Genomic DNA, 11,826 nt, shown 5'->3' with positions numbered 1-11,826 from the left:
ATCAATAATGTTTGATTGTTCCATGCTATTATATCATCAACCTTGGATGTTTTATATGCATTTATATGCTATTTTATATGATTTTTGGGACTAACCTATTAACCTAGAGCCCAGTGCCAGTTTCTGTTTTTTCCTTGTTTTTGAGTATCGCAGAAAAGGAAAACCAAACGGAGTCCAATTGACCTGAAACTTCACGGAACTTATTTTTGGACCAGAAGAAGGCCATGGAATAAAAGAGTTGGGCCAGAAGAGTCCCGGGCTGCCCACGAGGTTGGGGGCGCGCCCACCCCCCTGGGCATGCCTCCCTACCTCGTGGACAGCCCGGAGACCCCCCTGACTTGTTCCCGACGCCAAAACCTCTTATATATACAGAACCCCCAGAACATAACCTAGATCGGGAGTTTCGCCGCCGCAAGCCTCCGTAGCCACCAAAAACCAATCAGGACCCTGTTTCGGCACCCTGCCGGAGGGGGGAACCCTCACCGGTGGCCATCTTCATCATCCCGACGCTCTCCATGACGAGGAGGGAGTAGTTCACCCTCGGGGCTGAGGGTATGTACCAGTAGCTATGTGTTTGATCTCTCTCTCTCTCTCTCTCTCTCTCTCTCTCTCTCTCGTGTTCTTGAGGTAGTACGATCTTGATGTATCGCGAGCTTTGCTATTATAGTTGGATCTTATGATGTTTCTCCCCCTCTACTCTCTTGTAATGGATTGAGTTTTCCCTTTGAAGTTATCTTATCGGGTTGAGTCTTTAAGGATTTGAGAACACTTGATGTATGTCTTGCATGTGCTTCTCTGTGGTGACAATGGGATATCACGTGATCTATTTGATGTATGTTTTGGTGATCAACTTGCGGGTTCAGTTGAACTTATGCATAGGGGTTGGCACACGTTTTCGTCTTGACTCTCCGGTAGAAACTTTGGGGCACTCTTTGAAGTTCTTTGTGTTGGTTGAATAGATGAATCTGAGATTGTGTGATGCATATCGTATAATCATACCCACGGATACTTGAGGTGACATTGGAGTATCTAGGTGACATTAGGGTTTTGGTTGATTTGTGTCTTAAGGTGTTATTCTAGTACGAACTCTAGGATAGATTGAACGAAAAGAATAGCTTCGTGTTATTTTACTACGGACTCTTGAATAGATCGATCAAAAAGGATAACTTTGAGGTGGTTTCGTATCCTACCATATTTGGTGTGACTCTTTGTTGCATGTTGAGGGATAGTTATATGATCAAATTATGTTATTATTGTTGAGAGAACTTGCACTAGTGAAAGTATGAACCCTAGGCCTTGTTTCAACGCATTGCAACACCGTTTGTGCTCACTTTTATCATTAGTTACCATGCTGTTTTTATATTTTCAGATTACAAAAACCTATATCTACCATCCATATTGCACTTGTATCACCATCTCTTCGCCGAACTAGTGCACCTATACAATTTACCATTGTATTGGGTGTGTTGGGGACACAAGAGACTCTTTATTATTTGGTTGCAGGGTTGCTTGAGAGAGACCATCTTCAACCTATGCCTCCCACGGATTGATAAACCTTAGGTCATCACTTGAGGGACAGTCTGTAAAGTGAAAGGAAACATCCAACACAATTGTGATGCTTGCCATTTAAGTGGAAAAAATGGAGGCATGGCCACATAGCGTACAATTCTTTTTGATATTTGTGGTACTACTTAAAGAGTAATCAAGGATGAACAAAAATGAGTCTAGATACACATAGTCGGCCAGATTACTGACAAGTAATCTGTTTCTGCCCGTGCGAATGCAGGTTCACAATGCTGGCCATCGAAATGCTGAGGAGATTCACACAAGGGAAAACAAGGAGGCGGTTTCGAAAGAGGAGCCATCGTCTCTGATCTGGCAAAAGAAATACTTTTGGATTTTAGTTCATCTTGAAAAGGACCATCGTCTTTGATTTCCTTGTGTAATCTACTGCATGATCTGCACGATTACTGACGGTGAATTACACGCAAAGGCTCATCGCCCCTTCTTCCAAACAAAATACAAACCAGTGAATCGCTACTGTAGCCCCTTGCGGCGTTGTACTGACTCTCTTGCCACCCCTTGTATGCTTTCATGATGTATCCTTGAGCAAAAAATGAATTGATGTTCAGAACTTTAAATAAAAGTGGTCCTCAAATTTGCCAACAAAGGTTAATAACGGCTTATCCAACGAGTCCATCCAGAACACATGAAGTAATGGAACTGTTGTGACATGAAAAAAAAAATCTAAGTTTATATTGCATGAAGAGGGAAATAGACTGGTAAGAAAATAAAACAGAAGCCCCCAGTGAGGATCGAACTCACGACCTTTCCCTTACGAAGGGAACGCACTACCACTATGCTACGGAGGCTTTGGCGACTGATGAAAATCTTGTTGCCTTATTAATAGCAGAGCTCTTAGCAATGGAGACCCCCATGAATTAATTAATGTGAAAAGGTTACAGCATGTGCCGAAAAATTCTAAACGCAGACGCACGTTACAATACATAAAGGCGATTTTTTTTCTATGAGTTGTGACCAATCAAAGATACACTGCTCATGTGAGGCTAGAGCAGATTTTTTGTTTCTCTCTTCACTTCACAACGTGCAGATGGATTTAGTTTAGTTTGTAAAGTTCCACAATACGACTGTCCATTATTTTGATCCACTCAAAATGAGATTCAAATGTTTGAATAAAAAAAAGGTGCTGCTCAAGTGGTTCATGAACACGGAGACACCATTAACCAGCAAGCGAGCAGCGTGCTAGCTGCAGACATGTTCTCGACGCCCATACCACTCTCATCCTCTTGATCGTGCACAACAATGCTATATGCTACTCCCTCAGTGACATAATATAAGATATTTTTTGACATGTCACACAGAGGGAGTATGTATAAAGATCAATCAGCTCGTATCACATGAATGAACACCGACCGTAATTTCTAGTATAAGGATAATTAACAAGCGCTACATATTTTTGTTCGCATCCTACAAAGCTGCACAATCCCACGATTCCTACTCTATCCCTGAAACAAGTAGCAACGATCTCTGCAATTACAGATACTCTTAAGCCATATGATCCACGACTGATCGACCACCACGTAGGCAAAAAGAGCCCTGATGTCCAAAGTAATGGCCAGGGCAGTGCAGGAGCGCGCCAAGGACAAGACAACAATCACGGGCGAGTCTTGAGAATTAAATGCCCAAGATTTCCATGTTGATGGGAAAGATACACCAGAATATATGTAAACAGTGTGTAGTATGGGAGGCAGGTGACCGGATGAAACTTTCGTTAATAAATCATAAATAAATATATATTGAGTAAAGATGAATGGTGGTAGGTAAAGGGTAGGACATCCATCAGTCAGCGACTTCTGATAAGTAGTAAGTCACCGTGTATTTGAGGAGAATAGTTTGAAAAGTGAAAGGAAACATCCAACAATTGTGATGCCACATAGTGTGCATTATAGATTATACAATCCTTTTTGCTATCTATTTGTGTTAGAACTTTACAAAGGAATGAGTTTGCAATGATTGTGTTTGCATATAGCAACTTCTAAAGTTCTAATGATCATGGAAAATTACAGTTCGCAGTAACAAAGAAGGGGAAAACCATTTCCTAACCATATACAAGGACACAAAAACATCACAAAACTGCAAGCATCACCTTATTACCTTAATCAAGCAATTGATTAATAAAATATGTTGTGTAAGCCTTACAAAGGCAATGTATTAACATAAACCATCATCAATATTTATGTAGAAATCCAAGTAATAGTTATCATTATTACAATAATCCGCCCATAGCTGACAAATCACACACCACAACACATAATTGAAAGAATATGTGTAAGCAACGTGAACATGTATATTGCCCTTATTTATTTCTCTATGTTTCTCAAAGCTTGTAATCTATCTGAATACACGAGCTAGGACAGATGTATGTGTCCAAACAGAATATGAAAACAAAAACTGAAAGATGCTGCAAAATAAAATATGTAATTAAAATTAAGCAAATGGTATTTTTTTCCTTTTGTAGTAAATCGGTATGTGCACACATGTAAAGAAAGCTCTCACATAGAAGGTGGGAGTGGAATGATGATGATGAGGCTGGATACATTCGTCAAGGATGAGGACATACATTCATCAAAGATGAGGGTAGTCACGACTAGGCCTAGAGGGGATGTCAGTGTGCAGAAGCAACACCCACAAGAGGGTGATGAGATCGCCGTTGCGCCATAAGACCTCAATATGACTCTTCACACTGTGTGATGGCGTGAGGTAAAGTATATTTCTGACTAAAACTCTGTTGGGCGATCTCCCACACCACCTCTTCGCCTTTGGTGCACTATTGTTGGCTCCGTCCTCGGGATTATCTCCACATTCTAGTCTCCTCCACCAGATGATTTCCAAGTTCTGATCCTTGTCAAAGGTGTTTTGCAAAGTACCCAAACAACGACACAATAATGTACTTGGAGTTTATGACAGTGGGACATAACCTCAAGTTATCAAATGGACACACGGAGACGATATTACTTACATTTGGGGCCATCCTGCTTGTCTGGAATTATACATATCAGTGAGTACAATATGGGGGTCTGGCGACTCACTAAGGCGATGGAATATTTGGTGGCCAATCTCGGCGGTGGTCTAAGATCGGATCTAATCAAGGCCTAAACTATGGCTCCACTTCCATCGTCTTGGTCGTCGAAGTAGAAGTTGCACCCTCCCGGTCCTGGCACGGGTATTTATACCCGGTCTTGGGTGGGTTTCGACACCTTCCTTTTTCTGGTCTCCTGGTTGCGAACGCCTTAATCCTTTCTCTTAACCCTTTCTCTCTTGATCTCAGGAACCGGGAGATGAGGGAAACCACAAGTTGACACATGAGAGCAATTTTAGTTCCTTTTTACAGTGATCTCTCTCTCTCTCTCCCTCTCTCTCGTGCCATTGGATTCTTTTTTATAACCCCAAAACAAAGGAGGGAGGGAGCTTGCTGTAGATGATCTCCTTAGCACACAGATGACCCTATTTAATGGTAGGAACAAGGGCCTAAGCGACTTTGATTGTGGCCTGGTGAAAGTGCATTCTTCCCCAATGGTATTCTGGTGTTGATGACAATGGGCTTAGTGAGGACTAATGTCGTTTATCAAGTTTATCTCAGTACGTTGGTTGTTCGGTGGTTAGGGAGATGGATGGTACCCTAATTTAAAAAGGAAATGTGTTAGTTTTGTGAAGACTCGAAGGCTTTTAGGTTTCATTGAGTCGTAGAAAAGTCGCACTATTAAGAGGTGTCTCTCCTGGGATCAATGTTGGTGGGATCTACGATGGAACTCATCTTGGTACATTTCTATAGAAATTCCCGTCATCAAGATAGCCATTCTAAATATTTTCTATTTCCACCATACATCCTCTTTGGAAGATATATGTGTCACTTCATTTTTATCCACATTTAGGCTTCTTTACACTGTTTGAAAGCTTTGTGACCAACTTCCGGAGCTTCGGAATCCGGTGCCACCTCGGCGTAGGCTTCATCTGACTAACAAAGCCTCTGATATCAGCTGAAAATCACCCTGCAAGTAGCTTTGGCATCCGAAGACCTCGGAACCGACCCCAGAATCCGGTGTCACCTCCAGCCTGTGTTCTAACTTGACATCAGTGATTGGTATCAGCCGGAGTGTGCTCGGAAATTCACTTCGAAACTTTCGTACTGTACTTCTGGGAGGTGTTCTGGGCACTCCAACTGGTAGAATTTGAGTGGCATATGCGCCACCGCGGCGGCTGCAGGAGCATGTGCGCAGAGAGAGAAAAAAATAAAATGGGAGACAATGAACAACAATGAAACTTGTATTACGTTTGCGTGGTCGTCGGTTCGAGAGAGAAAACCGCCGCAACGGCTGCGGGGAGCAACTATTTTTTCTTTGAGAAAAGACACCCCGAGGGCATATTACATTTGATTAATACAAGGGAAACAAAAGCTAGTACAATGGACAAACAACTAAATGTAGAACGAGTAGTAAAAAAAGGTAAAACTACACTAGAAATCATACTAGCCTTTTTGTTTCTTCGATTGTACATCGCCCGCCGAAGGTTAAAAATTGCACTGAACGAACAGTAAAGGAAAAAGACACCTGCAAACACCTTTATCATATCAGACTTTGAAGACCGTAATAGACACCCGCCCTTTTTGCTGATATCCAGAAATCGTTGAAGCATCATCGTTGGAGCATGTCACCCCACTTAGTATGGGTATGCAATTCATCATCAACCGTTCGGGGAGTTCATGAAATCGAATCATGCCATAGAATAACATGGTACAAGATGCCGGAATCGTCGCACCAATAGCTAAACCAATAACTCTCCTTGAAAGACACACCAGCCGCCAAGATCTGAAGAGAACCAACATATCTTGGGATACAAAATCGCATAGGCACTTAGTCAACGCCGGACACATCAAGAGATCTACCAACATGCCATCACCGTCACCACCTCGTCGATGTTGTCAGGGAAACAAAAACCTAAGAAAAAGAAAACGAGATAGATGGGTTCCCGCTCCTCTTACCAACCACCGACCCTGCCGGACAGGAAAGAGGAGGGGGGCCGAGGCGTCGGCATGCAGGGAAGCTGCGGCGGCGGCGGCTAGGGTATGGGTCTCGTGCGATCCATCAAAGTTTATCCGGTTGGGACGATGTTGGATAGATAAGGGAAAAATATTACCCCATCATGATTAACACGTGTTAATTACTCACAAACATGTGCATGTGTGGCCTCCGTGGCAAGCCGAGTGCGTGCCTATCTTGCTGATGAATGAAAAACGTCTGAATCTCTCCCACCTCACTCATCCCTCCCCCCTGAGTTCTCTCCGCTCTCCCCAAACCCAATTCCTCCTCCACTTCCCAAATCCCAGCGAGAACCGCTGCCTGCCGACGGCGACGGCGCGCCGAGCAGCTGCCGGCCTCCACTTCCCCAGATCGGCCGGTTCTCCCACGAGCTCCCGTCCGCCACCACCCAGCAGAACCCGTCACCAGGTAAGTCCGCCGTCCTCATAGGGGAGAGCGGCGGCGAAGAACCCGCTTCCTCTTCGTGAGGCTTCGATGGCCACGAGAGCTTTGAGGGAGGTGGTGGGGAGGAGGAGGGCCGGAGCGGCGGGGATTGGAGGGAGCAGACGCTTCTCCGACAGCGCCGCCGCCGCCGCCGCTGCTGCTCCGGCGGGGGCGGTGGAGAAGGGGGACGGGGGAGGGGGGAAGGCGGTGAACCTCTTCACCGCCGTCAACCAGGCGCTCCACATCGCGCTCGACACCGACCCGCGGTGAGGCCCCCCGCCGGTTCTAAATTATCTGATAATTTAACATTCCTTTTTGCTGTAATAATATGTTCCGCTGTCAACGTTTCTGCTGTACGCCATGTCAGTATACTAGTGTTCCCAGTAGAATACGAGCTCTTAATAAAATTAAAGAAAAAACAAATACAAGTTAGTACATAGCTGTTGCATTCAGTTCGACTATACATTGCAGGGAAATACAAGTTTGTGTAATGTATATGGCTTCTTGCTCGTTTGCTCCCTCAATTGGGGATGATGTTTGTTCAGACAGTTAATAATAATGTAATTTAAATCAATGCAATTTTGACAAATGACTGTGCTAGGACGTAGGATTTCTATTTGTTTTGGACCATTGACTCTAGGAAAATGTGTAATCTATAGTATTATTTTGTAAGCTATTGAGTCTATTAGAAAGCAATGGCTTATCTGAACATTCCCAGATCACGCACGATCCATTTGTGCTAGTTATACACACATTCCAGTGAACTGAAGATGAGTTTCATTTTGACAGCTCTTATGTCTTTGGAGAGGATGTGGGTTTTGGGGGCGTCTTTCGCTGCACAACAGGGCTAGCTGATCGATTTGGGAAACAACGAGTATTCAATACACCATTGTGTGAACAGGTGCATCTTTACTTGCTGTACCTGCTTAAGACAATGGAGCGCTACAGTAAAATGTGAAAAAATTAGTGTTTACAGTCTGCTATGCTTGACTACAGATATACATTTGAGTCCACTATACTGAAGTTCATACGTCTTAGATGTACCAGTGCACTAAGTCCTTGATTCAGCATTACACAAGTTCTGGGGAAAAATAAATAAGCAGCATTCATTCTTCATGCATATGCTATACCTAACTTTCTTCAGATCCAAAACCAGCACACAACTCTGAAAACAAAAACGATGGACCAGATCTGAATTTTGTACTATTCACAGTCTGATTTATCTTCTCTGTTTTGTTTATGAAACTGTAGACAAGAGTTGGAGTTGAAATTGTCTGTTATGATATATGTGTATCATTGTTATGTCATCATTTGTTTTCGGAATTTTTTTCCTGACATTCAGACATGTTTTGATGCATTCTAGTGGACTAGTATGCCTTAAATGTGCTTGTGCATGCTATATTCTCTGTTCTGACCAGTCGACCAGTTCTTCTCAAACAGGGTATTGCCGGATTTGCTATTGGCTTAGCAGCAATGGTGAGTCAAAGAGAAAATTGAATGTTTCTTTGTAACAATACTCAGGTTCCTTGATTTACCAATGGTAATTTGCTTATGATAGTTTTTAAAGTTCTACAGTTTCAAAACATACATCTTACTAAATTTTTTGATTCATGTCACTTGAATCTTTGGAGCCTAAAGATTCCTTTAAATCGGAGACTGGATATGTTATATGTGATTTATCATACATAATTAATTTCAATCAAATTTTATATGAAATAGAAAGCTTACAATCCACCCTTTGGCGAAAAAAAAAAGAAGAAACCTTACAATCTTTGCATCACTGAGTAACTATTTGCAAATCAGTGAATCACTATTCACTTCTATCATCTTGGCAATGGAAGGCTCATATTATTTGCTTATCTTCAACCTGCAGGGAAATAGAGCTATTGCCGAAATCCAGTTTGCAGATTATATCTTTCCAGCATTTGATCAGGCATGTCTCTGATTACATTACCTACTCGAGCTCTTCCATTATGGACAGCAGACACTTCTAAATAGTTGCTATTTGGACTGCATTATATTACTGAGTATCTCAGTTGCAGGAAGTACCTTACCTACTTGTTGCCAGAGATTATTGGAGCTTCTCTTTCTTAGTAAAATCTTTCTGCTGCAAGCATTTCCAATGCTTTATTTTGAACTCTGGATTCTACAGTGATACTGTTGCATTCAGTTGTAAAACCATTTTAGTTCTTGATCATTGCCAAGTTGACTGAGTTTATATAGGTTTGATCAATGTCTTGTTCCAACCTGTTCATATGACTTCTCATGCAGATCGTCAACGAAGCAGCAAAATTCAGATACCGAAGTGGAAATGAATTTAACTGTGGAGGTAACTTCTTTTTCCCCGCAAAAAAAAACTATTTTCCCTTCCTGATTTTCATGTTATTATAATGGTGAAACATCCTGAAGTTGTCTTATTTTCTAGGTTTAACAATTCGATCTCCATATGGTGCTGTTGGACATGGCGGTCACTACCATTCACAGTCACCAGAAGCTTTTTTCTGCCATGTTCCTGGCCTGAAGGTTAGTCTGTAAATCTAACGTTCTCAGTAGAGTAATTCTAACCATTTACAGTAAATAGTTAGGATGCCAGTGGAAACCACATCGCCTAGTTGACTTAAGAAATTTTATTTGTAAAATCAGGTAGTATAACAATATCAAGCAACATTTTCCGGTAGTCCTGCTTGATGCTCTAGGGCATTTCTGAAATTGTATATAGAAATGTCTGTTGTTTTCTGAGTACTAAGAAAAAAAGAAGTAATTTCAGGTTGTCATACCTCGAAGTCCACGTGAGGCCAAGGGACTGTTGCTGGCCAGCATTCGTGACCCAAACCCAGTCATCTTTTTCGAGCCAAAGGTAGAGCAAAAATTTGAAAAAAATTCCTCTGTTGGTTAAGACTTGTATATATCTCTGGTAGAATAATTGTACGAGAACAGCTGATGTATAATCTTGATTTTGTTATTAGAGAATGCTCTTACAAGCAGCTTTGCTCTATTTTTACAGTGGCTGTACCGTTTGTCTGTTGAGGAAGTCCCTGAGGGAGACTATATGCTGCCTTTATCTCAGGCAGAAGTGCGCACATCTCTATCATGTATATTGTTTTGGTGATAAAGAAACCACAAATATTCATGCAACTTTTGTGCTTTAGGTAATTCGCAAAGGAAGTGATATAACACTTATTGGTTGGGGAGCTCAACTTGCAGTGCTGGAACAAGCATGTGAAGATGCTTCAAAGGTCAGTCATTCGTGCTGGTTCTAAAAACAAAATTCAGTTAATGCTTACATGGCCAAAACTACAGAAAAAAACTAATATATTCTTATATTATCGATGAAATAGAATTAAATAAACATTCTGATTCCATTTGCCGTGAATCAACATATATGATCAGCAGATAGTTGGTAAAGCACACAAACACTCTGCATTTCGGAACGCACATGCTAATCTAGGTCTATGGAAGACTGGTTGCATTTTGCTTTTAAGAATTAATAACACCGATCAACATAGAACCCCAATTTGGCAAATCGTTGCAAATGATGCTTGTGTCTTCATGGATGTTACCATCTTGATTCTTCTCCATGTCTTCATTGCCTTGCGCAGTGTTCCACAAACCATGCCTGACTATCAGCACAATATTGAATTACAGGACGGAATTTCTTGCGAGCTCATTGATCTAAGAACGCTAATTCCATGGGACAAGGAAACAGTTGAGGCCTCTGTCAGCAAGACCGGAAAGCTTCTTGTACGTTGCCCCCTCTTTCGGCGTATTCTTTACTCCATTGTCATACTTTTGCCGAGAATGCTCCATTATCATTATCATCATCATCATCATCAGTGAATGAAGCACTATCACATCACAGATTAGTCATGAGGCCCCGATCACCGGAGGGTTTGGTGCGGAAATCGCTGCATCCATTGCTGAGCGCTGCTTCCAGAGGGTAGGGTACTAAATCTTTAAGCTGTTTAATAGAACAAAGGAAAACCTTAACACATAAGAGCAGTAGGCACTTAGATAATGATCAGGAAGCTGACGTGGTCAAAATCGTATGTGCTGCAGTTAGAAGCCCCTGTCGCGAGGGTCTGCGGCCTCGACACCCCTTTCCCTCTTGTTTATGAACCATTCTACATGCCCACAAAGAACAAGGTACTTAGTGGGATCAATGATGATTTGATCTTTGGCTTGGCTGCATTGGTATACATACTGCTCTGACCCTGATGTGTTGGTTGGTTGTTGCAGATCCTGGATGCTATTAAAGCAACTGTAAATTACTGAGGTTGGTGCAGGAGAGCAGCAAGCTGGTATATATTGCTGTATGTGGAAACTGCCATTATGTATGTATGTGTATAAGTGACTATATATTGCTGGTCCGTGGCCTAAATGTGCATCCAGAAACCAGTTTGTCCGAGACAACAACACTAAAATTGCAAATACTGTGCAATTGCCAGTCCCTCCTTATTAATAATAGTCGATTGCTTTTTCAGAGAGAGAGAAGAAAAACAAGTTAAAGGCTGATGAAGCATTCCTTTATAGAAAGCCGTCGTAATTGTAAAAGGAAAATTGGTATCTTCCATTAAAACAATTTCATTACCACAGGGAAATGAGGAAACCCCTGCGAATCAAAGTGTGCCTAAAAGGTTCACTTGGTGAAAACGGAGTCTGGATACGATGAAACATGCACAGAAACAGGAAAACACACACCATTTACACCTACTGACAACCGGGGCCCAGAAGGGGAAACAAAGCTAGAGGGTTCTGGGCTCCCTATTTATAGAGAGCTTAGTAAATG

At 42.1% G+C, this 11,826-nt stretch overlaps 1 protein-coding gene and 1 non-coding gene across 2 annotated transcripts; one reads left to right on the top strand and one right to left on the bottom strand.

Annotated features, from left to right (window-relative positions):
• Positions 1–2,300: 2,300 nt before the first annotated feature.
• TRNAT-CGU (transfer RNA threonine (anticodon CGU)) lies at positions 2,301–2,372 on the bottom strand. Its single transcript has one exon. It is a non-coding gene; the product is annotated as a tRNA-Thr (tRNA).
• A 4,399-nt stretch (positions 2,373–6,771) lies between these two features.
• Positions 6,772–11,520, top strand: LOC109764102 (2-oxoisovalerate dehydrogenase subunit beta 1, mitochondrial). The gene is made up of 13 exons (XM_040391698.3): positions 6,772–7,306; positions 7,830–7,941; positions 8,481–8,516; positions 8,914–8,973; positions 9,312–9,369; positions 9,466–9,563; positions 9,808–9,897; positions 10,045–10,113; positions 10,190–10,276; positions 10,686–10,781; positions 10,900–10,977; positions 11,097–11,183; positions 11,277–11,520. The coding sequence occupies exons 1-13, from the start codon at positions 7,092–7,094 to the stop codon at positions 11,310–11,312; spliced, it is 1,122 nt and encodes a 373-aa protein (XP_040247632.1). The 5' UTR covers positions 6,772–7,091; the 3' UTR covers positions 11,313–11,520.
• The last annotated feature ends 306 nt before the right edge of the window (positions 11,521–11,826 follow it).

Source organism: Aegilops tauschii, chromosome 6 (assembly GCF_002575655.3).
Source record: "Aegilops tauschii subsp. strangulata cultivar AL8/78 chromosome 6, Aet v6.0, whole genome shotgun sequence".
Classification (NCBI taxonomy): Eukaryota; Viridiplantae; Streptophyta; class Magnoliopsida; order Poales; family Poaceae; genus Aegilops; species Aegilops tauschii.
This window is presented reverse-complemented; position numbering and strand designations above follow the sequence as displayed.